Here is a 25,216-nt window from a genome sequence, read left to right on the forward strand (position 1 = left end):
AACTATAACCCATGGATCCAAACAGGGCATATGGCCAACCTTGACATGGAGCAGCCGCGTGCACCGGGAAGCGGCGCTCTCTCGGCCGTCGCGCCGCTTCAAAGTCGGCGCCAGTGAGAGGATTGCCTCCGCTTTGGCCGGGCATTAATGCGGCACTGAGCTTCAGGGCGATGCTGACCGTTTCACGCGAGAGGCATGCGCTGGCAAGGGAGTATAGGTTTTGAACCGTTTCAGGTGTAGTATTGATAGTTTGCAAAACTACTCAATTATTGCACTCAGTTTCCTAAGAAATTGTGGTAAAAAACGTTACTCCACAACCCGCTTTCTTTCTCCTTCCTCTTCCACTGCCCACGCACGTTCGCGGGAAGCGGCCGGTCAACCTTTATATAGGAGTGCTAGCACAAAAAGATGCGTGCATGACCACTAAAATTTCCAGATTAAAGCGCCGCTCCGGCGGGAGTATGGCGTATGTTGTTACCTTCGGCCGAGCCATGGCTACCGGGCGACGGCGACCAGAGAAGAGGCGGCGGGAGGGGAATGAATGCAGCTACTGTTTGGGTTCGCCGTCCGGCTTAAATAAATACGCAGCATCATGTGTACCCACGGCGATTTGTGGCAGGCCGACAGGCAGGCGATGCGACGATGATGATCGACGTTGGCTGCAGTGGTCTGTGCCGGCATCATGACGGGCGGTGGCAACGGTGTCGCGATAGGTCCGGCGGCGGCGCGGCAGATTCCGTTGACGGCGCACTGATGTGACAGTTTTACGGGAGTGTTTAGAGGAGGGCCATCTCTCCCTAGATGACAAGGGAGTCGTGCCTTTTTTTAAACACGGTACAAACGCAAGCGCTCATATACACACGCATACACTCACCTTTATGAACGCACACATGTACACCCTACCCCTATGAGCATCTCCGAAAGACTGAGCCGGCATATCATCTTGAAATTTACGAAGTCACCGTAGGCACCTCGTCGTCGACGGGAACGTCTTCTCCCACTGAATGCGCATCGTCGGAAATCCTGAAATAAATGCAGAAATAACTGCGAGTATCAGAATTTAAACCTTGGTGGGTGGGGATACCACAGTTCCTCTAACCATCCAATTATAGGTTGGTTCGTGACAAATAAGTCATGTTGATCCATAGTGGGACCCTTATTTTTTTGGCTTTTTACGAAAACTGTTCGAGCATTCTTTTGCCTAATTGCCTAACATTAAACAAGATGTGATAAGCAATTCAAATTATAGGAATAGGAATTTTGTAGGAAATGAGATGACATGTATCTCAAATTCTATGAGTAGGAATAGGAAACAAGATGTCATTTGGTTGACACCAAAGGAATTTTTTTATTGAGTTTAGGCTTTTTTTATTTTCCTATAAAATATAAAGAATATGAACCAATTTTATGTAGTAATAGGAATCCATTTCTATAAATCAAAGGGCTCTAAATTTTTTTTTATAAAAATCCTATCCTATGGAATTTCTATGAAATTCCTCGGCTACTGGTAGGGAAACAGTTGGTGATGCTCGCAAGAAAGTTCGAGACTTTCAAATGATAAATGAAGAACCGGAAGGAGTAGGACACACCTTTGGTCTTCGCTCCGCCGCTCAGTTCGACGAAATGCCGCATTCGCTCCCTCCTCAGGCAGGCTGTCTCCGCGTACACATCCCACCCCTCCCCCCACCCTTCCCTTCATATGGATACGGCGGAGCCGTGGAGGTCCTCCGGTGAGACACTACGATGGCGCTCAAAGAAGCTCTGCTGCGCGTGCGATATGGCCTCGGGTCCTCTGCGCCGTATTCCAGGAGAAAGTATGAGGATAGAGGCCTAGGTCAAGGCGAAAGCGCCCACCTACGAGGCTGCACTCTTGCCCAGTGATCAGGGTACTACCGGTATTAGGCGAACGTTTGGTTGGGCGCTGCTCGCAAGGTGCTCGACCAAATGCCCAGGTAGGGTGTGTCGACTGAAATATTTTTTATCTTCTTCTTTATCTCACAATGGTATTAAGCTTGACGTTGACGTTTTTAGGATGTAAATCATCTACTTTTCATATGATAATTCTGTGAAAAATATCAAAAAGTTTCTAAGTTTTGTCATGATATTCTGCCATTTATTTTCTACTTCTGATGCATCACTATTTGAAGGCTGAATTGTAGTTCATTATCTTGCTGCTTGATGTATATGGATTAGTTATAGAATTGCTTGTGTCCAGTGGCAATTTCAAATATTGTATAGCAGCATTAGCAGTAAATTAATATAAATTCAAGTGCACAGTCACTGTAAATAAATTGAAAGGTTGCTTCTGTGCTGCTTTAGTTTAAAATGTCTGAAATGTTTCTCTTCTCCCATTGGATCCCATGCTGAACAATTTAACCAGATCAGAATAACAAGTCTGCTAATCTAGAATTTATAATGCCTCTGCTAGTGACAGGTTGTTAATATTATTATTTCCACTGGATCCTATGCTAAACAATGTAGCCCGATCAGAAGAACAAGTCTGCTAATCTAATCTGCGAGTGACAGGTTGTTAGTATTATATCCTGATCTGAATTTGACCAACCTTTCAGCCTATCCATTGTCTGGTCCGAAGATAGAAAACAAGAATGCATGCTGGCCCTACTATTGCTGCTGATAAGCAGCCAGAAGCCCAGAAAAGACATCCCCGTTGATCATAGACAAAAGAAGTATTGAACTTCCAGTACTTTTTCAGCGTTGTATCCTAATTTGATTCCTGCAGATCCAAGATCTGGTGTTTAGCCTTGCTCTAAGTAAAGCCATAGCCTCCAAACAGATGGTGCATATGAATCAAGGACAAGGGGAAACAAGCTATGCACGCAACTCCAGTATCCAGGTATCTTCCCTCTCTCGATTAGTTCACTACTACTGTTTCTATGGCATGTTGATCTGTTCTTGACACTTTGCTTTTCAAAACTGTTTCGTCAAGTACTTGTTCACAATATAGCTTATATTACTGACATTTAAAAGAAGAGTCGGGGAAGTTAAAAAGCACGACACTTAGCTAAAACGTTAAACTCGATTTTCTAAAGAATTATAACTCGATTGTAGAATTCTCAGCAGAACAGGATGAAGCCGCTGATAGAAGCGGCCATCGTTGACTTGTGTGGCAGCAGAAGCACCTTGTTCCCCGAAAAGATGCTGATTGCGGACTTGGGCTGCTCTTCTGGCCCAAATGTGCTAGCACTGGTATCGACTGCCATCAAGGCCATCATCAACCACTGTCTTCAGTTCCAGCAATCACGACCAGAAGTGTGTGTGCTCCTCAATGACCTTCCTGACAATGACTTCAACACGGTGGTGAAGAGCCTGGTCACGCTCCGTCAAAGTAACAACAAGCCTGTTGTTGTGACTGGTATCGCGCCGGGGTCGTTTTACGAGAGGCTATTCACTAGTGACTCCTTGCATCTTGTCTGCTCATCCAACAGCTTGCACTGGCTCTCCATGGTGTGAATTTATCACCCTTCAATGGATCTATGCATTACATTACTTGTCGATTTTGCAACAGAAAAACCTTATCCTCGCAGGCTCCCGAAGATCTGACAATGAACCAGATCCCTGCGTACGACATGGATGAGCATGCTAGGTGTGAAAGACTCCCTATAGTCCGTGAGGCTTATGCACAGCAGTTCAGGAAAGATTTCATGCTTTTCCTGGAGCTGAGAGCCAAAGAATTGGTCCCAGGAGGCCGAATGGTTGTTTCCCTTGTAGGACGGCCTTCTAATGTAAAAGCCTCCAAATTCTTTCACCTTTGGGAAACTTTAGTTCAGATTCTAAGTGTCATGGCCTTAGAGGTACATTTTTTTCTAGTATTGCATTTTATAATTTTCGAATGAACGTTTGAGTATTTGAACTCCCGATCTTATGGTATGGTTGACAGGGTGTGATCGACAAAGCGAAGTTTGATTCTTTCTATGTGCCGGTGTATGGACCCTCTGGTGAAGAGCTGAGGGAGGTCATCCAAGACGAGGGCTCCTTTTCTATCAGGGATATGCGGGTATATGACGCTACAACTGATATGGACAGCATGCTCTTCACCCCAAGCTCGTTCGTGAATCATCTGAGAGCCATATTTGAGCCAATAATAGTCGAGCATTTTGGAGAGGTCATGGATGAATTTGTGAGGACCGCGGAGCGGCGCTGGAGCCTCGAGGGCAGCATGCAAGACGAGCGTGCCAGAAATCCACGAGCTATGCTGGTTGTATCCCTTGCAAAGGCATGATTATCAGGTACCTTATAGTACACCACATTTGATTAGGTTTATTGCTTTGTTTGATGTGACAATGTGTGCCAACTTCATTTTGTAAACTATATCCTGTATGGTGTTCTGTGAAGATATTCGTCGATGCACAAGAGATTAAGAATGAACTATCATTTATATAGATTAGCAGAATGTTGTTGCCCACCAACTTGCTCAGCTAGCTAGGCCTACAAAACATTGTGATGTATTGCGCATGCAAATTCTGCCTGGGTTTGTGTCTTGTATCTGTTTTAGTAACTGCAATGAGATTGAAGAAGACGGTAGATCAAAGTACCGATGGCCCCTACTAGCACTGCTCGCCGTATGATCCATATAAATTATGTGATGCCCAATTTTAGTGAATGTTCTTTTTTTTTCCGAGAAAACGCAGAAGATTTGCGTTTCATTGTATTGAAAAGAGGGGGTTTGTAACAATCCTCCTAGGAGGCGAGTTGTAGGGCAAATACAAGGGCATTAGTGAACATCCCAGGTTTGGGGCAAGATGACGCGGAGGCCAAGGGCCCCAGCTCTGGCCCAAAGGGCAGCCTCAGCCTTGATCGTGGCAATCAGGGAGGTGACCGAAGGGCGGTCTCCCTCGAAAACGCAGCCAGCGATGTTTCCAGATCATCCATGGCACGAGCAAAGTGGCGGAGGCGAGGCCTTTATGCATCGGCTTGGGCGCGTTCCGTTTAGCCAAGCGCCACCAGTCGTGAAGCGAGGCGTCGTTGTTGGGTGGCGGACAAGGGAGGCGCAGCCACGAGAGGATCTCATGCCACACCTGACGAGCGAAGGGGCATCCTAGGAGAAGGTGGTGCAGTGTCTCTGGGGCCTGATCGCAGAGCGGACAGTAGGGTGGGTGAGGCAGGTTATGGCACGCGAGGCGGTCGGCAGTCCAGCAGCGGTCGAGGCTCGCAAGCCAGTGGAAGAAGCGCACCCGTGGTGGCGCCCAGCACTTCCAAGTAAGCCTCTAGGCCTGGCAGTGGGAGGAACCGTGAAAGGTGGCGAGGTAGGCCGACTTGGCTGAGTACGCTCCATCCTCGGTCCGCTTCCAGCGGAGGCGGTCCGGCGCGTCATGGAGATTGGTTTGGGCAATCAGGCGCCAGAGGCAGAGGTATTCACCAATCTCCGGGATGCCAACCGTGCCCTGTATGTCGGTAGCCCATTGGTTTGCGTGGAGGCCGTCGGCGACGGTTCTGGACTTGCGGCGTCGTTTGGGGATGCAAGCGTAGAGGAGAGGCGCGATCTCGCTAACGGCGCAGCCATTGATCCAACGGTCCTCCCAAAAGAGGGCGCGCAGCCCGTTCCCGATCATCATGGTGGTGGACGCGAAGAAGAAAGCCCGCTCCTCGTGTGAGAACTGCAGGTCGAGGCCGTGCCAAGCCCTCTCATCGTCGTCGCGGTTGAGCCAAAGCCAGCGGGTGCGCAGGGCGAAACCGGTGCGCTCGAGGTCGTGCACGCCAAGGCCACCGAGCTGGATAGGGCGACATACGTGCCTCCAGTTGACATGGCAGTTGCCACCATTGGCATCGGCGCGGCCAGCCCACAGGAAACCTCGCTCGATCTTCTCGAGTAGCTTGAGGGTCTTTTTTGGCGGCGCAAGCACGGGGAGCTGGTGGATGGGAATAGCGCTCAGGACGGCCTTGACAAGGGCCAGCCGGCCAGCCTTGTTCATGAGCCAGGCTTTCCAGGAGGGAAGCCGCCCGGCCACCTTGTTGACGACGGGCTGTAGCTGGGCGGCGGTGGGGTGACGCAGTGTGAGAGGGATGCCCAAGTAAGTGATCGGGAAGTCGACGATGGGGCACCCCATGCGCTCGGCGACAAGGGCAGCGTCATCGGCGTCGCCTCGGATGAGGGCCGCGACACTCTTCTGATAGTTAACCTGGAGCCCCGATGCGCGCCCAAAAAGGCGCAGGATCTCCTTTACCGCCGTGATGTCGCCTGGCGTGGGGTGGCAAAAGAGGATCACATCATCTGCGTACAGGGAGATGGGCGGTATGGCGCGGCGGGGATGGAGTGGTTGCATGACTCGGAGCTCGATGGCGCGGTGGAAGAGCCTCCCCAACGTGTCGACGGCCAAGACGAAGAGCTGTGGGGACACGGGGTCGCCTTGACGCAGCCCACACCTATGCCAGATCGGAGGTCCAGGGGCGCCGTTGAGGAGGACTTTGGTGCTGGTCGACGACAAAAGGAGGGCGATCCAGTCGAGGAAGCGATTGCCGAAGCCGTGGCATCGCAAAACGTCGAACAGGAACAGCCAGGAGATGGAGTCGAAGGCGTGCGCCAGGTCCAGCTTCAGAAGCACGCGTGGGGCGCCAAGCTGGTGCAGAAGCCGCGCGGATTGACGCACCAGGATGAAGTTGTCATGAAGGCTTCGGCCAGGGATGAAGGCATTCTGGACTTTGCTGACGGGGCTATTAAGCTTGGGCGCGAGGCGGAGTGACAGCAGCTTGGCGAGGACCTTGGCGACAAGATGAATCAGACTTATGGGTCTGTAGTCCCCAAGGCCGCTTGCATCCGCGCGTTTGGGAAGAAGAGTGATAAGCGCCTGGTTGAGGCAGCTGAAACCACGGCCGCGGAGCGCGTACACTTGCTCGAAGATCTTCAAGAGGTCATGCTTGATGATGGGCCAGCAAGAACGGAGGAATTCCGCTGTGAATCCGTCGGGGCCGGGCGCTTTGCGCGACGGCAAGCGCTTGATAGCCTGCCAGACCTCGTCCTCGCTGAAGGGCGCGTCAAGGTCATCCAGGCAAGATGGCACAATGAGCTGTGAAAGGTCGATGGTGCAGTCCCGTGGCACGTCAGTCCCAATCAGAGCATCAAAGTGCGCAAAGGTCGCCGTGGCCATGTCGCAAGGGTCGGTGAGGACAGCGCCATCAACTGATAGGGAATGAATCCGGTTCTTCTGCTTGCGGAAGGTGCACTGGCGATGGAAGAACGAAGTGTTTGTGTCGCCATCTTTAAGGGACGCGATGCGCGCGCGCTGGCGGGCGATTGTACGCTCGAGGGAGGCGAGGCCCAAGTAGGTGAGCTTGAGCTGGCGACGTAACCAGTCCTCATGCGGCGATAGCGGCCTGTGCTCCAGCGCAGAGTCAAAGCGTAGGAGCAGCTCATGGGAGATCGCGAGCTGGTCGCGCACGTTGCCAACCGAGCGCGCGCTCCAGCTTGTGAGTTTGTGCGCGGTGGCCTGCATGTGTCGCATGAAGCACCGAAAAGGATCAGCGTCCTCCACCGAGTTCCATGCGCTGGCGACAACCTCCTGGAAGCCGGCGAGGCGCGTCTAGAACTCCTCGAAGCGGAAGCGTCGATGCACCGAGTGCATGAACGAGCAGTCCAGCAAGAGGGGGGGCGTGGTCAGAGACGACCGTGGCCAGACAGCGCAGGTGACACTCACCATGCATTTCCTCCCAGTCCGCGGAGCACATCACCCGATCAAGATGGACCAGGGTAGGCGGGTTCTGCTCATTAGACCAAGTATAGCGCCGGCCGCCGGCCGTTGAGATAAATCTCCTTGAGCGCAAGGTCGTTGAGAACACGCCGAAAACGACCCATCATACGTCGGTTGAGGTTGCCGTTGTTCTTGTCTTCATCCCGATAGATGAGATTGAAGTCGCCGCAGATAAGCCAAGGCCCAGGGCACGCAGCACGCACATCGCGGATTTCGTGGAGGAACGCGATCTTTCCCGGGTCATCTTGGGGTCCGTAGACAATGGTGAGCCACCAGGGCGCGCTGAAGCCATCGGTGGTCGCGACCCGGGCCGAAAGAGTGTTGGTGGTGAACGTCGGGTCCGTGATGGACACGGCCCGGCTCTTCCAAGCCAACAGAATCCCGCCACGAGTGCCGATCGCAGGGAGGTAAACGTACTCATCAAACTCGGAGCCCAACGTCTCGAGAACAGTCGACGAGTAGATGAACTCCATCTTTGTTTCCTGGAAGCAAGCGATCGAAGCGCTGGAGGTTACAGTAAGCGAGCGGATGGCGGTACGCCTGGCGCGAGTGTTTAAGCCGCGGACGTTCCAGTTGATGATGCGGAGGTCGTGATCCATTGAACAGAGGTCGACGGATGGGCACGCGGCAGTGCGGCTATGTTGCGATCGGGCTGCCAGTGATCACCGTGGTGATAGGCGCCGTGGAAGGATCAGAGGGCAGCTCGCGGCCGATTAGTGCGACGATGGCCTCCAGGACGGTGTGCGGGAGAGGCGCAGCGAAAACCCCCTCGTAGGCCTTCATGGCTTCAGCAGAGATCACCTGGTCAATGCCGATGATGCCCAAGGTACGAAGGAGCTGGACCTGCGCACGGCGCTCGGTGGTGGGCGGAGCGGCTGTTTTTGCCTTCGCGATGGAGGCAGAGCGACCACGCCACGGCGAGAAGTTCAGGGGCTGCCGTCGCCGTTTGCGTCCAGGGTTGGGAAGGGCTGGACAAGTTTGCTTGGTGGCAGGGGCGAGGAAGTCTCCTAGGGTCCAGGAGCTGATGGAGCTGGCGCGCTGGCGAGATCGGCGCAGGGTGACAGGCGGCGAGGCGAAGCGTGCGGCGCTGCCGAACTGGATCGCGTGGGGTGACGAAGGGCCTGGGGGGGGTTGGCGATGGTGGGCTGGGAGGGGGGTGAGCCCATCAATGCCACCAGCCACGGGCTGGGGCCACTTCAGAATGCGCCGGGGCGACTGGGCCGAAGAGGGGGCACGGCCCAGCTCGAGCCTGTTGTTGGGGGCAGCAGGGGTTGGGAGCACGGCGGTTCGAAGTTCTCGCGCGCTCTCCCGCAGCGCGCAAGTGGGGCTGGATCGCAGGTCAGCCGGGCCCGCAGCAGCAACAGGAGCTGACGAGGGCGAAGCCCCGCTTTGCCTCGACAGCGGATCATCCTCGGGGGTAGTTGGGCGCTCCGCAGGAAGGGAATCTGGGACCTCACTGGTGGAGGACAGGCCGTCCTGATCCCCAAGCGCGCATGGACCGGTCGTTGGTGGCCCATCACTGGCTGGGTTGTCCCCTGCGCATGGTGACACACGAGACAGGCTCAGCGCGGGCCCGGCAGCAGGAGGATTGCGGATTGGCACCAATGCGCTGGGGCCAGCTGGCGAGGTAGGCTCCACCAGCGCTTGGGCGGGTGGCGCGGTTGGCCTCGGATCTGCCGCAGCCGCAGCTTTTGCGAGCGCGGCCAGAACCCTTGCACGCTTTTGCTTTCCTCCCCGCTTTCCTCTTTTGGCTCTGCGACGAGGGGGGTGGGGCCCATCCACTTTGGGCCATGCATCCATGCATATCGCGGACCCGTGTACGGGCGGCGGTGCAAGCGTAGCGGTGGCGGCGCGGGGCGCAGGCCAGCCGCGGACAACCGCCAAGCCGTCGGCGCGCGAGCGACCATTCGGGCGCGTCCGTCAGGTGCGTTGGCCGTGCGGCGGCGCTTCCGGCCACGCCTTCGCTGGTGACCACGCCCAGGGCCGTGGCCTGCATCGTCATTGGCATGGCCGTTGGCGGTGCCGTCGGCCGGGCTGGGGAGGGGGGCAGACCTGATGAGTCGGACAGAGATGGGGTACTCGAGGGTGCGGGTGACGGGAGGCAGGCCAGGGCGGGCGGCGGGGACTTGCTCCACAGTCTCTAGGATGGCCGCCCGGCGAATGGTGGCCGGGTCGTGCACGCACCCATCGAGCCGGAACGTGGCAAGGTCGGCGCGGGAGCGCGTGTCAGGATGTAGCCGCTCAATCCAGCAGCCAGCCCCTAGGATGTGCTCGGCGGTGGACAGATGCCATGCCTACGCAGGGATGCCGCAGAGCTCAAGCTGTACAGAGTACGCGAAGCTGCCGGCAGTGGCGTGGGCGAGCTTGCACCATGGGCGAAGGAGCAGGGAGAAGTTGTCGGCGTTGATGAGATGGTCGCCGGCCATGCAGTCCATGGTTCGCCGCGAAGAGAAGATGATGAGGAAATCTTCCGGGGCATGGAGGTGGACGGTGAAGTCGCCGGGTTGCAGGTCGAACAAGGCGTGCAGGGTTGTCTCCACCTCGGCCAGGAAGACGGAGGGCTTGGTGCCGGTAACGGTGGCCACCATGCCGCGTGACAGCACCTCTTCTGCCTCCTCCATCTCAATGGAGTGGGCGATGGTGATCCGTACCGGCGCGGCGGGGGGCGGCCGGGGCGTGGACGAAGGCGGGGTGCAGCGAGGCGGGGCGGCGGGCGCCGGGGCCTGGGCGGCCGGGGGCAGAACGCGGCAGTCGCCAGGCAGCAGCGTCATGCAACCGCTGGACTCGTGGCCGGAGACGAGACAGCGACGGCAATGCACAGGGTTGGTGCAGCCGCGCACCCGGTGTCCCGGGTCAAGGTAGCGGAAGCAGAGCCTGGCGACTTCTTCCGGCGAGGGGCTGCGTTTGCGGCGCGGAGGGGTTGGGGCGGCTGGGCGCCGCGCGCCCTGGCGGCGATTCCTGCGACGCGGCTGCTGGAATCCATCGGCGTCCAACACTGGTCCGCCGGTGGCGCGGTGAACCTCCGAGCGGGGGCCGAGGCGGGCAGAAGCAGGGACGCGAGCGGCCGGCGCGGCCGGGCCGCGGGGCACAAGGGCTGTCGGAGCAGGGGCTGGGCTCGGCGCTGCCGGCGCAGGGCTGCGCGGGGTCGGCGGGGTTCTCACGACGTCGCGGAAGGACCGTGAGCCGGAGGACTCGCCCGCGTGCCCGCGCCAGCGATGGCGACCGTCGGGGATTCCGGAGTAGGCACCGTCTGAGGGCATGGCGGCCGGAGGCGCGGGAGGGCGACCTTATGCAATATTTTGCTCCTAGTAATTGTTCTTATCACAGAAAGATCTAGAAATTCACAGAAGTCGATCTAGGTCTAGGTGCACTTGGTCTGGGCTAAGCTAAACCAATATGAACATAAGCTAAATACACTCACAAGTTCGAATGGCAAAAGCAGAATCAGATTGCTAAAAAGAAAAGCAAAAGGAGAACTGGAACACTAGTAGAAAAACGACTTTTAGTACCGGTTCGTAAGGACCTTTAGTACCGGTTCTAGAACCGGCACTAAAGAGTGGGGACTAAAGGTCCCCCCCCATTTAGTCCCGGTTCAACACGAACCGGGACCAAAGGCCCACCACGTGGCACGAGGCGCGCCGTGGTCTGGGGGACCTTTAGTCCCGGTTGGTAAGGATTTTTTTTATTTTTATTTTTGAAATAAAGCAAAAACAGCCCGCCTACTGGGCCGGCACGGCCTGCATACGACTAGAAACCCAATCTCTAGTTGGGCCAGGATGCAGGCCCGTACGGCCCAGTAGGCCCCACACGACAGAAGACTTGCAATAGGCCCACAAAGGCCTGCTTAGAGAGAAGCTCGACACGGTAGCCGCGGCGGGGCTTATAAACCGGTGGGAGCTCCTCTCAACTAGCGAGGTGGGACTAAACATTGTGCATTGCGGGTGGCAGTGCATCACCTTTAGTACCGGTTGGAGCCACCAACCGGTACTAAAGGGGGGGGGGGTCTTTACTAAAGACCCTCCCTTTAGTACCGGTTGGAGCCACCAACCCGTACTAAAGGGACGCCACCTCTTTAGTACCGGTTCGTGGCACGAACCGGTACTAAAGGTTCACCACGAACCGGTACTAATGAGCGTCGCCCGCCTAGCCGTTGGAACCGGCACTAATGGTCACATTAGTGCCGGTTCAATTACAAACCGGGACTAATTAGTTTCACATTAGACCCTTTTTCTACTAGTGGAAGTAGGACTTGGATCGGCTCGACTGCCCGCCACCAGTTCGATGAAATGCGGCGTACCCTCCTCATGGCGGAGTCGCTTGTGCAGGTCACACTGATAGGTTCTCTTGTGCAAGAAGTTCTATTGCTTGGCAACATTGCCTTGTGGGGATCCGAGTTGTATGGACATGTCGTTGACACTGCTTCGGGAGAAAAATAGATGGATGGTAGTGTCCAGGCGTCGAGCCGAACACACCTGTCTCTTTAAGGCTCTGTACCCTGTTACTACCTCTTAAGAGGTTGAGCAGGTCTGTTGGTTCATGGGAGGGTTCCAGGAGGATGTTCAAGCAGGCATAATCAAATGTAACAAGTGCTTTGCAAGCCGGAGGAGGTCTGGAGGCAACGTACAGGGGTCCCTTTAATCTGTGATGTACCAGCGCCTCCCTCTTTGAGTTCTTCAAATCTGGGTGCATCCATGGGCATTCCTTTGCTAGCTTTGTTTCTTTGTCCTGGCAATGGAGCCTGCAAGCTATGCTCGCCACATCACTCGGAAGGCATGACCAGGTAACTGCTGTTTTTCTACTTGTTGGGTTTTTGTAAGGTACACCCCATTTGATGAGAACAATTAGTTTCCTTTGATCTTTATGCTTGGTATGTAGAATGCTGGCCTGTTATACCCCTCTCAAGAGATAATAGTGCATCTTGACATTTCAAAAGGTGGCAATGAATGCACGTGAAATTTATTACTCCCTCCGATCCAAATTAATTGACGCTGGTTTAGTACAAACTGAGTATGTAAACTACGTCTTTGTGAGTGTTCTGTGTGTTTTCATACGGGCACAAGCAGTTCTGTGAACTGCCATTTATATCCATTGGCAAATTCTGCTGCCCATGAACTCACTCAACTTGCTAACTATGTGTACCAAACACTGTGATGTATGACTCCTGCAAAGCTTAAGTCATGTTGGTCAGTTGACTGATGGAGATTGTAACACTTACTCTCCTTTTTGTGGCAAAACAGTCGTAACATGTTATTTGTTTCCAAAGATTCTATTCAATCAAGAGATTAGGAATGAAACACACACAAAAACTTACAAGAGATTGGAGGGAGGATAACAGCAGAAACAGAACTGAAACAAAGTGCTCAGACTGCTTGAGATTGTAACACTTATTCTTAGTAGTCAATAGAGCTCTTTTCTCACGGAAAGATAACAAATGTGTTGTTTGTTCATGTAACTCCTTAGTAGTATTATGTTGTTAGTCTTGGTGATAATTGACAGTTTGACACTGCTGTAATATTCACTGTATGATCCATGACAATATTTGAACACTCCAATTTATATTGTTCTTATTCAGTAAAGCTCATGGTGTTTGTGGTAATGCTAATAATGTACTGGAATTATGGTAAAAGAATACTGGAAGTTCAGTTAATATTCTGTTGCTATGCTCAACTGGAAGAACCATTAAAATTTAACCATGTCAAATAACAATTCTGCTGGTCTAAACAAATATCCTCTCTAGTAGTGACAAGTTTTTATTCTAGCTGTCCCTAATAGTAGTGACCGATAACAGATTGAGAAGCACGTTGACATTTTTACCGCCCCCAATAAGCAGCCAGAACAGTCATCGCCAGTTGAGCATCAAAAAGAAGAATTGAACATCCAGTGCAAGCGAAGCCATGGCATCAAAACAAGTCTGCTGGTATAAAACAAACTCTAGTAGTGGTAGGTTGTTCATGTACTATATATCCTGATTTGAATTTTACCTAATCTTTCATTAAACCTTTCTATTAGCTGGCTCTAATTAAGATTGATAAGCATTTTGAATCCTATTGTTCCACTCAATAAGCAGCCAGAACAGCCATCCCCAGTATGCATAGAAAAAGAATAGCTGAACTTCCAGTGCAATGTCACCATCTCCTTCCTAATCTTGCTCTCTCAGGTTGAAGGTCTCTGGATGTTAGCCCTGCTGCAATCGAAGCCATGAATCAAGGCCAAGGGCAAACTAGCTATGCTCCCAACTCCAGTATTCAGGTAAACTAGCTATGCTTCCAACTCCAGTATTCAGGTAAACTAGCTATGCTTCCAACTCCATTATTCAGGCATCTCCTGAAATTTGGCTTCAGGAGACTGCCTTGTCAAAAATTTGATCATAGTATATATCTTATATTACTGAATTTTGAAATAAGACCATAAAGAAAAATAAGATTTTTTTCCCTAGGACATCACAAGAGATCTGCGTGTCAGTATATTAAGGTAGAGAAAAAAGTTCATTTACAAGAGCTTGGCAGGTATAGGCGCCACAAATTGTCGCTTCCCTGGCCCTACTCCACCTAGAACCCAGCCATCATGATATTACCCTATCTATTCTACCTCTCCCCACCAGACGCCATTACTCTATCTATTCTACCTTATTAAAGAAAAATAAGATCGCTATTATGACAGATTGAACTTGATTTTCTCAAGAAGTTTGTGATCGCGGACTTGGGCTGCTCCTCTGATCTAAAATGCATTAGCACTGCTCTGGATCTCTGTCGAGGATTCGAGGCCACCTGCAGCCACTTTCTTTGGTTCCAGCAGACACCTCCAGAAGTCTGTGTACTCCTAGACAATTACTTCAACACAGTTGTGAAGAGCCTGGTTATGTTCCGACAAATCAACAAGCTTGTTGTTGTACCAATATCATTCTATAAGAGGCTCTTCCCTAGTGGCTCCTTGCATCTTTTCTGCTCATCTAGCAGCCTTCATTGGTTCCCAAAGATGTGAGTTTGACACTCCACTCCAACAACCTTCATTCCTTCACTATCTGATTCCTTGTCTCTTCTGAGTACCTACGTTGGCACGACTTCGTGCAGGTCCGGGGTGACTGTAGGCACTCGTTGGTCGACAGGGTCTGTCCACACCCGTATGGAAGTGCAGAGAACCATGGAGTTTTTCTCTTTACCCGGAGCACCAGGGAAGAGGAGAAGAATCTGCATCGGCGCCTTCAGGAAGGGTGTATTTCCCGCCATCGCGCTAGGCTTTCGCCTTGGCACGAACTCCTCGCGTCCAGATTTGAGAGATCCAGCGCACCAGCCACTATGACGTGCACCACTCCCTAGCCGCCAATTCAGGAGTTCTATACCTGGGGCCGCAATTTCACCCTCTGTCATTGCTTGCACAAATAGAAGCAAACCAATTGCACCATACTCTTTATAAGCACAACACACTAATGTTTGGTTTAACACAAGGAAATATCCAGAAAGACAGAAAAAATACACCATTATAATACAAACACATCTTGTTTTTGGCAGAAACTAAAAACTTTACAGATCCATCAACGATGCCATGAGACCAATCCGGGTATAGTCACTGCTTCACCTTGCCGATGGGCTAAATGTGGACACTAAGGCCACGGTATCACTCACTGGGCTTACCCTGACAGCGCTGTCCACACGGGCTTCTTCCAATGCAATGCTCTCCTTCAGCTGTGCCACCACGGCTGCCATTGTTGGCCTTCCAACAGCAGCATCTGCTGTACATGCAATGGCAGTGTCGACTAGTTTCCACATGGAGGTAACCTCGTAGGCACCACCGAGCCTTGCATCGGCGACTGAGGTGATGTTACCTGTGGCCATCTTCTGTTTCATGCGCTGAACAATGTGGCCATGGCCTGGCAGTATCGGAGGCTCGCCAGTAGCTATCTCCAGTAGAACAACACCGAAGCTGTAAACGTCACTGCTCTCAGTGAGCCTGCCAGTGTGGTAGTACCTAAAAAACAACACATAAGACACATCTTGGTAAACCTAAATTCTGATTACGCACAATATGGAGTATTTATCTTCTTTGTTTCTTGCCCTGGTAAACTGGAGTAGTTTACTTCTCCTTACACGAAAAACAAAGTACGCAAACACTATAATATGCACAAAGGGACATACTCTGGGTCAAAGTAACCCGCTGATCCAGCCGCATTGGTTGATATGTGAGTCTGTGTTTCGCTAAGATAGGTTTTGCAGAGTCCAAAATCAGCTATTTTCGCCCGCAGATTTTGACCTAACAGAATATTGCTGGTCTTCACATCCCTGTGAATTATTGGCAGGCTGCATCCCTTGTGCAGATAATCCAGGCCTGAACATATCAAGCAAGTCCCAGAAAACTTGAGTGAAATGAAAAGCAAACAATCTATAACATATTCTCTTAAGCTAACAATAATCTTTTTTTATTACATCATACCTTGTGCAGCTTCAAGCACAACTCGTACACGTGTTGCCCAGTCCAAGGTCTCATCACCATGTTTTCCTTCATATATGAGAATAGTAACAGTTACTCCCTCCGTTCACTATTATAAGAAGTTTGGGATATTCAATATGGACTATGTGTGCGGATTGAAATGAGTGAACAAACACACTAGACCGCGTCCATATACATCCGATTCAGAAAAAGGTTAGAACATCTTATAATAGTGAACAGAGGGAGTAGAACAGTGCTGTATGAACAACTTTATAGGTCATCGTTCATACATTTGTGCAATATTTGTTTCTTTGCAATTCTATTACGCTCTTGTGCATTGGAAATTGAATAAATTGGTTAAAATAAGGATGTTACTTTATGAGTCAACTGTTAGGACTTCACAACTTTGTCTGGACGGGAATAATATGCAACTGTGACTAGCTCTTACCGAAGATTGTAGTCTTTCAAAGGGAACAGGTGTAGTAGCTTCAAATTATGTTTTTATTAAAGCAGCCTCAAAATATTTTAGATACTGACATATCTTAAATCCATTCAAGATAGCCTCTCCAGTTTTAACAACACATATATAATTTGTATCGAATTTTAAGACAGCTACAAAGATTGATCTCTCTTAATCAATACTACTTAGATTTGCAATGGATGAACAAACCTCTCAGATGATCGCAAAGATTGCCTCGAGGCATGTACTCATAAACAAGTGCTAAATGATCTTTTTCCCAGCAGTAACCAACCAAAGAAACTAGATTTCTGTGATGCACCGTTGTCAAGCTATGAACCTATGTAATAAGACAGAGAACAGAGGGCAAATATCTTAATTTGCATGTATTCAGTGTGAAAGCGGCTTGCCAAAAATACCTTTCAAACTGCAATTTTGTCAACCAAAGGAGAAATTACCTCGGCTAAGAACTCATCCAGCCCGTGAGACGATGATTCAGAACGCATCTTGACAGCAACCTCACTATTGTCTTCTAAACGACCGTAGTACACGAGCCCAAAACCTCCTTGTCCAATGAACCGTTCGAACTTATTAGTAAACTTTTGCAGCTCCATGTACGTGAATCGACGATTCTCAGTATTTTGCAGGTGATCCCCATGACTTTTTGTACTTCCTAGAGCACTCTGAAGCTCTGACTCTTTGGGAGGATCATGTGTTGAAACTGGTTGAACAAGTGTCAGTTATATCACAGAGAACATTCAATATGGTAAACCGTAATAATCGCTTGATTTAATTGCATGTTATTCAAAGAGAAGAGCATACACACTTTTTGGCTTTTTCTTCCCTCTCCAGATCAAATATGAAAGAACAAGTACAGCCACTACCACCATAGGAACCACTACTGAGAGAGATACTATGGCTGTTCTATTTCGTGATGGAGGTGAACTTATTGTTTTGTTGCACATATCTTCTTCAGATTCATACCTGAAATATTGAAATTACATCAAACAATTACTTCAGAACTACTTTAGTACAAAAAGCAATCTTGAATAGTCAGCTGCCTGAAGATCACAGAAAGAGATGCATTCAAGTTCAGTTCGAATGAACATTCACAGAAACGAAACCTCAAGAATAAAACCCAAACCTGACAACGAGCGATCCTGCGTTCCTTTTACAGAGGGAATACGGAATTGGACCATTCAGATTGTTGCGGGACAAATCCCTGTTGCAAGTGAGCAGTACTAGTTTAGACACCCAATGCATCGTAACAGCTGCAAACAAATATATCCAAATAAAAGTTCTCTCAAGTGGATTCTGTCGGTGTTCTTCCGTCATGTCTACAGGTAGAAGGAGCTCCTCATTCATGTCAAATGAAAATGTCAGATATTATGGACAGACGATAATCATATTTAGCTTTACAAGGCAACCATAATGCACATTTATACACTTCCCCGCCATCCACTAATTATCAGTCAAGAATGGAGTGTTCTGGTGTGAAAACATGTTGGTTATGAATAAGTCTAACTTTTTGGAACAAATTTGTATAAGCCATAGTTATACTCATTATCTCTACTACTTACAAAAGTTGGAGTTCTGTGAGCAACGTGAAGTTATCAGATACCAATCCAGTCAAGTTACTATTGGATAGATCCCTGCATGAAAATTAGCATTCCAACATCAAGGCACAGGCTACGTATTTGCACATGCAACATGAAAGACCATCGAAATAGCACTTACAGAGATATTATCCTCGTAATGTTATCAGTTAAGTCGCTACAATTGACGCCATTCCATCGATATTTGGCCGGAAAACATGGATCACCCATCCAGTTCTTTTTCACTCCGTACTCGAGTTTGATAGCCATCATTGTGTCAACTATGATCACAAAATTAGAAAAAGGGAGTGGTCAGGAAAAACTGTTTGATCATCCTCGTAAAAAACGGTTTGATCACAGAATGCAAATATGCAGTTTCATCGCACTTGGCCGCCGCCGTGTAGGTGGTGCCCTCGCCTGGGCGCATAGATTGGCACGGAGGTGGAGGCACCACGACTCCACGAGACCTCCTAAGGCCTTGTACAATGCAAGGTGCTTAGGAGAGGTGCTTCGAGAAATATACCAGGCTTTTCTTAAGCACCCGTGCTTATTTGTACTGGGTAGATGCTTAATTAGGCGTCTCTGTTAAACATCTTAAGTAATAAAGCGCCTCTTTTTGAAAAAAAATTAAGCGTCTTTTCTATAGAAATAAGCACCAATGATTCAGAAAACCCTCATTTATTTTTCTAAGCACCTTCCTAAACACCTAGCATCGTACAAAGCCTAATCCACACTGGTTGCGCCATGTAACCCAACCGGCCGCTCACGCGAGCCGATGCGTCGGCCAGCCTAACAAACCGTATCTCACGGGAGCGGGTGAGTGGGTGGTCTACCTTTGTTGAGCACTGGCTCCTGTACCCGATGACCTTGACCGTTGGCCTCTGACATCTGAGCACTGACCGTTGACTGCTGACTTCTACAAAACTATTTTGCAAAAAATATCAAGAATTCAATAAAAAAATGTCGCAAATTTGAAAAAGTTCACATATCTAAAAGAAATCACCAATTTGAAAAAAATCCCATGAATAAAAAACAAGGGTTTGAAAAACTTTCACAAATTCAAAAAATATTCACGAAATTGGAAAAAGTTAATGGATTTGAAAATTGTTCGCACTTTTTGAAAAAAAGATTATGAAATAAATGAAAATGAAAAATAAAAACAAACAAAAATTAAAAGGAAAAAACATGAAAACCGTCAGAAACTGGTCAAAGATAGAGGGAAGCAAAACCCAGAGAATTGGCCTGAAAAAAACCCAGTGATGAGAGTGACCCAATTGAGCTGGCCCAGTTAAGGTACCGATGGAATCATGCCCAGTGACGAAAAAGGCTGTAACTGGTGCCATAAGCGTCGAACAGGAAACGGGAGGCACCGTTTTGCTTCATGGATTGGCGAGCTATTTTGCTCTAGTTGGGTCAGGCTTTTAAAGAAACCGAGATTGTTTCTTTCTCTCGTCATCTCATTCTCGAAGCGCTCAAAATAAATCTACTCATTCTCGTCTTCTTTCCTCTTCAGTCAAGCAGTGACATGGTAACATAGGATGTTATAGCCTGTGCGGAAGCATGAGTTGATGTACTGCTGAAACCTATGATCATTTTCTTGATTTCCTGTGTTAACATATGCATTCAAGTTATAAATGTCTATTCCCTCCAGATGGGTATGGGTTTACAAGGCTCATTTGGTTTGTCTTAAGCCAAATCTTTTCAAAATTTGTTGCAAAAATCTTTTTAAATTTGATTAAGTTTGTCGAAAAAGTATCAACATCTACGGTACCAGATCAGTATCACTAGATCTAACATGAAGTATATTTTCATATTATACTTGTATAAAGTTGTAGATGTTATTTTTTCTCAATAAATTTGGTCAAACTTGAACAAGTTTGACTTAAGACAAACAACATAAGCCTTGTAAACTTGGAAGGAGGGAGTAGTTGTTTCAACTAATCGTACATTATCCTAAACATGATGTTTTACAACTTGACATGTTTTACAAATAAAACATCTTTGTTTGCGAATGGAGTAAGTGCTCGCATTTGCATAAAGAAGTAAGCAACCCAAACTTATTTATAAACAAAAACCAAACATGTCTGCAGTGAACATTTATGAGTGGGCATGGAAATATATAAAAAGGAGGAGGGGAGGCATCTCACAGTCTTTGGTGGACGTCCTTGGAGTGTCGTGGGGGATGTTGTTGTAAACCTCGTATGCATTGATCATCGGAGGCAGCACGGATGTAGGGCTGGCTGCAAGAGTGATATTATACTTGCCGTCTGTAGTCTTATTCCAGGCAGAAGAATACATATAAGAAATGGCCAGGTACGGGGGGCTGTATGTCTGCAACCACTGGTCGTCGTTCACATAGAGGTCGAATAGCCGGAGCTGGGTGTTTTGGATGTCGGTAAAGTGTAGGAAGAACTTAAACTCAAAGGACCTTTTGTACGCTCTCCATGTACCAACGTTTAGCACGGTGACATTGTTTATAGGACTGACGGCTGTCTGAAGAACAAGGATGGGTACCGCGACGCTGTTGTCGTCCTGCTGGATGTGCTCTTTGGTGGAAAGGTTTGCCCATGATGAGCTGGTTTCCGAACCCCAGTAGCGGTCATATGGATCGTCGGGAAACCTTCATGAAAATAATAATTCATCATTGAAAAACAAAATGAAAGTGAACTGTTTGCGTAGTGAGATTGCTACTGTGTCAGAAACTTAAAATGGGCCTCCATTAATTATCCCAAGTTTAGAGAAACTTCAGAAGAGCTTGACAAATGATATGAGAAGTTCCACACATGTTTCACAAAAGTATTTTGACTCCTGTAATTCGAAGAATAAAGTTTTTTCACAAGAACGTAGCAACTCAGGATGTGTGTGCATCTTCTATACACATAAGAATGTAGCAATGTCTTTCAAAAATGATTCTAATGATCACATGGCAGATTCAAAACCTTCATGTTTCCCAAAATATTGCAAAGATTATTAATTTGCCATGCTCTTCACGATTAGATACCACCTTTTTTGTTAGCATGGCAAGCTTTAGAAATATTTTGTTTTGTTCACATGGCAAATTTTAGAAAAAATCTCTATGTTCACAAGTTTTTTCTTAGCTACCATGATTTTCAGAAAAAACATGACAAAATTATGCTAAAATTTTGTTATTATGTGAAGTTAAATTATTTTTTGCCATGGCAAAGAAACATAACATGTGGGCTTTGAAAACTTAAAATATGTTGCCATGTCAACTCAACTTATAAGTCATGTCAAATTAAATCATGTTTTTGTTGCCCTGGAAATTTCATAGTTAGTTCAAAGAGAAATCAACTTTAATTTGCCATGATATATGGTAGTAACTTTTGCCATGATATGTATAGTTGTCGTGATTCAAGCAGTTTTTCTGCTCATTTGCCATGGTCTACGAAGCTAATTTTCCATGTCAAGATGTTTTTGTATTTTAGTCCATGGCAATTTTAAGAACAAAATGCTCTATAACATGGCAAATCTACTACTGTTCTATAACATGGCAAATCTATTGTTGTACATACGGTTGCTTTGACAAAAGTGTTTAGGGGGTGTCATTTATTAGATCTGTTTATCATACCCAAAACATGAAACTCGTTGTCTTTTTCTAGAGAGAAGTGTTTCTGAGTGGAACTTTTTTAGAGTGAGATGATGGCAACTTATTAGGACCGAAAACCTTGATCTTGTGATAGTACCAACTGTTCTAGGTACATGGCAAATTTTACCAAAACAATGTACATGGTAAATTTGTACTTCGGCAATTGTTTTGATTTATTTTGTGTGCAAGACATGGCAGATTTTGTGTACGCCTTTTGGCAAATTTGGGAATGTTTCTACTAGTCACATGGCAAAATCACACCTTTTTGTGTACAACACATGGCAAATTAGAGATTTTTTCTCTCCTATTCACATGGGAAATCCATAACATTTTTTTGGGCTTCCAAACATGGCAAAGTTTAGGTCTTTTTATGATGCTCCCAGGTCAAACTTTAGGAATTTTCTCCTTATTCCTGGAAATTTTGAGAATGCTTTTTTACTTTTGTTACATGGTAATTTTACTCTTTTTTGCATATTTCTAAGAAAAATATTTCCCTACACATTGCAAATTTTGTAAGAAAAAATACTTGTCACATGGAAAATTCATACCAGTTTTCTTCCAATCATGACAAATTTATATACATTTTGCATATAACGTGCACATCTTATATCTTTTTTATTTTCCGTACAATGTTTTTGCCATGTTATTCTAGAAAACATGTGATTTTTCTTAACTTGTTAATGAAAAAATAAGGAGAAAATGTTTTCACAAAAAACATGACAAATTTTGTAAAGCGACATGTCAAATTTTGGCAAAACCACATGGCAAAATTGAGGATTTTAAAAAAAGTAAAATCACATGGCAAATTCTTTTTTTCTTACTTTCATGATGGCAAATTTATTTTTGTACCATGGCATTTTTATTTTTGGTAACATGGAAAATTATAATTTGGGATCATGGGAAATTCTTTTTTTCTTACTTTCACGATGGTAAATTTATTTCAGTACCATGGCAAAAAAATATAACATGGCAAACTTATTCTGTACATACATTTGTCTTTTTACTTTTGAGCGAACCATGGTAAATTCCTTTTTAGTAAATTATTTTGTGGACCATTGCAATTTTATTGTGCACATCATTGAAAATTTATTGAACAAATCATGGCAACTTATTTTAATACCACTACAAATTATTTGAATATAGCATGGCAGTGTTATCTTAACATACACCATGACAAACATTTTTGTATTTTTATGATGGCATACCTAGCATTTGTTTTAGTCCATATAACATGGCTACTTTTGCTTGTGTTAAACCAAACAACGAGTCGTTGGTAAGGTGATATATCTCTCCCCTCGCGTCGCCCCTGCTCGGGCGACTCGGGGGTCCAAACCCTAGCGCCGCCGCCTCCTTTTCCCCTCCCTTCACCCCTCGCCGCTGCCTGAGGCCGCCGCCGGGTAAGCCCGGGGCGCCGCTGAGGAAGGTGGCGGCGGGGCCCTGGCTGCCCTGCCTCTTCTGCGGGGGGCCAAGGTCCTCGGGGCGGCGGCCCTGTCGGAGAGACGTTACCGGCCCTGCGACAGGCGGTGGCGGGGGCGTGGGCCGGCGAACCTGGCCGTGTGGACGGCGGGTGAACTGGAGGACGGGTGGCGTGGTGCAGCGGCAGATCGGCAGCGCCAGATCTGGCCGCCCCTGCCTCCCCTGTTTAGCGAGCTCCTCCCCGGCTGGATCCGGCCTGCTCCTCTGCGGGCCGCCCGGTCTCGCGCCGTTGGGGTAAGGGTGGCGGGGATTCGAAGATCGGGAGAAATCCCAGGCCGGCCTCGCCGGTCTTGGCGGCGGCGACGCTCGAGGGCACCGCTCCCCTCCTTGGAGGCGCCGTTCAGGTCAGATCCGCCGCCCCCTTCCCCTCTAGTCTCCCGGGTGAAAACCACAACACTGTTGGGCGGCGGCGGTGCCCTTGGCGTCGCGTTCCTTCCTGAAGGCGCCGTCTTTGGGAGCTAGGTGGGCATTGGGCTTGCTCGGCGATGTGGTGGGTGTGTAGCGGCGGAGGTAGCTGGCCGCTAATGCTCTTCTCCGCCCGTTCCGGCATCTCTTTCTCATTCATGTCCAGTCCGTGGATTTGGTGGTGCTCTGCTCCAGGTGAGCACTCCGTGGCTTGTCGGGTGCGCTCGGTTCCTTTTCCAGATGCAGCCTGCCGGTGTCCTTTCTCCCAGGTTCTAGGGTGAACCGCGACACTGTCAACGGTTCGGCGCCTTCGATCCAGGCGAGGAGGCAGGGGCTTTCTTTGACAGTGGAGCTGGGAGGACATGGCATGTCGGGGCCGCTGGCGATTTGGCGATGGCGTGCCCTTCCTCACCGTCGGAAGTGCTACTCCTGTGCTGACATTCTCCTACTTCCTTGGTGACCCGTACGCGAATTGAGGACCTACACATCTCCGAGCTGCGTGTCTCCATGTTCGATCATATTTAGCTTGGTGTGTGAGGCTTGTGAGCTGCTGTCCAGCGTCTTTGTACCTTGTCGTTTTTTTTTGTTTTCTTGTGTTGGTTTCGCGCTTGTATTACTTTTCCTGGCCGGTTGATGGCTTTGTTAATTCAAAGCCGGGCTCCTCTAGAGCCTTCGTTCTAAAAAAACTTTTGCTTGTGTTTTAAGACGGATTTTTTTAAATACATGAATCTTGAAAATGAACAAACATTTTTTCAACATATAGGCGAAATTTTATCATGAACATGGAAACCTTTCTTCCGCCGTTTTTAACATGGCAAAAATTGTGAAATTTTGTTTTTCCCATACTACCTATCGCTAAATTAATTAAAGATTTTTCACTATGTGTTTTTTTACCAACAGTTTTGACAATTTACTTGTTCACATCATGGCATTTTTGTGTGCTTACTCTTCTTCCAGACAATTTTTGTAATACTGTTTATTTCTACCCACAACAAGGCAAATTTCATTTTCTTTTATCATTTGTTTTCAAGGGCGGTCAGGTTGGACCATTGGAGGCCTAGTATAGGGCATGTATCGACGTGGTTCACTCGGGGGATGTATCCTAGGGAATTACTCCCTCTAGATACATCCATTCTAGCGACAAGTAATATGGAATGGAGGAAAGAATTCACCGGTTTCCTCCGTCATGGATTGAACAAATCGTACTCCGTCCCCTTGCAAACGTTAAATGCATATATTCTAGTCCAAAATTATTGAAGGACTCCATTCCCGTGAATCAATTGGCCTATGTAGAAAAAAATTCCAAGAATCCGGGTGATGCTCATTATGTTTTTGTTTGGTTATGTACATTTTAGTTATGCAGAGGTCGAGCGATGCTCATTATGTTTTGTATTCGTTTGATGCTACATTTTAAGTTAATAAAAATGCCCTTTATCAAAAAATGTAGAAACAAATTCCAAGACTCCAAATCCTCTAAAACATCCATGGAATTAATTTCCCGAAACAGTTGGAAGAAAAAGATACTCCCCCGTTCCTAAATATAAGTCTT

The 25,216-nt window shown here is 48.2% G+C and overlaps 2 protein-coding genes across 13 annotated transcripts; one reads left to right on the plus strand and one right to left on the minus strand.

The window, feature by feature from the left end:
- The first annotated feature begins 1,814 nt into the window (after positions 1 to 1,814).
- LOC125509159 (S-adenosyl-methionine 4-1-methyl-2-pyrrolidinyl-3-oxobutanic acid methyltransferase-like) lies at positions 1,815 to 24,980 on the plus strand. Of its 12 annotated transcripts, none has more exons than XR_015604697.1 (9): positions 1,818 to 1,952; positions 2,571 to 2,854; positions 3,070 to 3,465; positions 3,546 to 3,812; positions 3,899 to 4,247; positions 12,029 to 12,483; positions 13,492 to 13,620; positions 13,861 to 13,952; positions 24,699 to 24,980. XR_015604697.1 is itself a non-coding variant. In XM_048674064.2 (5 exons), the coding sequence occupies exons 2-5, from the start codon at positions 2,795 to 2,797 to the stop codon at positions 4,238 to 4,240; spliced, it is 1,065 nt and encodes a 354-aa protein (XP_048530021.1). In that variant the 5' UTR covers positions 1,818 to 1,952; positions 2,571 to 2,794; the 3' UTR covers positions 4,241 to 4,400. The 12 variants fall into 12 exon arrangements, 1 of the variants encoding a protein (XP_048530021.1); XR_015604698.1 differs by lacking the exon at positions 24,699 to 24,980 and adding an exon at positions 17,232 to 17,478; XR_007283990.2 differs by lacking the exon at positions 24,699 to 24,980 and having other exon boundaries at positions 1,815 to 1,952; positions 2,741 to 2,854; positions 13,861 to 15,247.
- On the minus strand, positions 15,270 to 23,823 carry LOC125507042 (LRR receptor-like serine/threonine-protein kinase IOS1). Its single transcript, XM_048671740.2, has 11 exons — positions 23,660 to 23,823; positions 20,327 to 20,799; positions 18,322 to 18,460; positions 18,165 to 18,236; positions 17,729 to 17,806; positions 17,411 to 17,568; positions 17,043 to 17,305; positions 16,798 to 16,924; positions 16,131 to 16,196; positions 15,836 to 16,025; positions 15,270 to 15,668 (listed from the first exon to the last, which is right to left on the minus strand). Exons 1-11 carry the CDS (start codon positions 23,821 to 23,823, stop codon positions 15,275 to 15,277), a joined length of 2,124 nt encoding a protein of 707 aa, XP_048527697.2. The 3' UTR covers positions 15,270 to 15,274.
- Positions 24,981 to 25,216: the final 236 nt, after the last annotated feature.

The sequence above is a fragment of the Triticum urartu genome, chromosome 5A (genome assembly GCF_056163025.1).
Source record: "Triticum urartu cultivar PI428250 chromosome 5A, HENAU_Tu73, whole genome shotgun sequence".
Lineage (NCBI taxonomy): Eukaryota > Viridiplantae > Streptophyta > Magnoliopsida > Poales > Poaceae > Triticum > Triticum urartu.

Excerpts from the sequence above, each read along its gene's own strand:
- LOC125507042 (XM_048671740.2), bottom strand. The coding sequence starts at position 23,823 with ATGAGAAAGAGATGCCGGAACGGGCGGAGAAGAGCATTAGCGGCCAGC. Across the intron at positions 17,569-17,728 it reads GCAGGATCGCTCGTTGTCAG|GTATGAATCTGAAGAAGATA; the intron begins GTTTGGGTTTTA and ends TCAATATTTCAG. Across the intron at positions 15,669-15,835 it reads GCGGGTTACTTTGACCCAGA|GTACTACCACACTGGCAGGC; the intron begins GTATGTCCCTTT and ends GTTGTTTTTTAG.
- LOC125509159 (XM_048674064.2), top strand. The coding sequence starts at position 2,795 with ATGGTGCATATGAATCAAGGACAAGGGGAAACAAGCTATGCACGCAAC. Across the intron at positions 2,855-3,069 it reads CACGCAACTCCAGTATCCAG|AATTCTCAGCAGAACAGGAT; the intron begins GTATCTTCCCTC and ends ACTCGATTGTAG. Across the intron at positions 3,813-3,898 it reads TAAGTGTCATGGCCTTAGAG|GGTGTGATCGACAAAGCGAA; the intron begins GTACATTTTTTT and ends TATGGTTGACAG.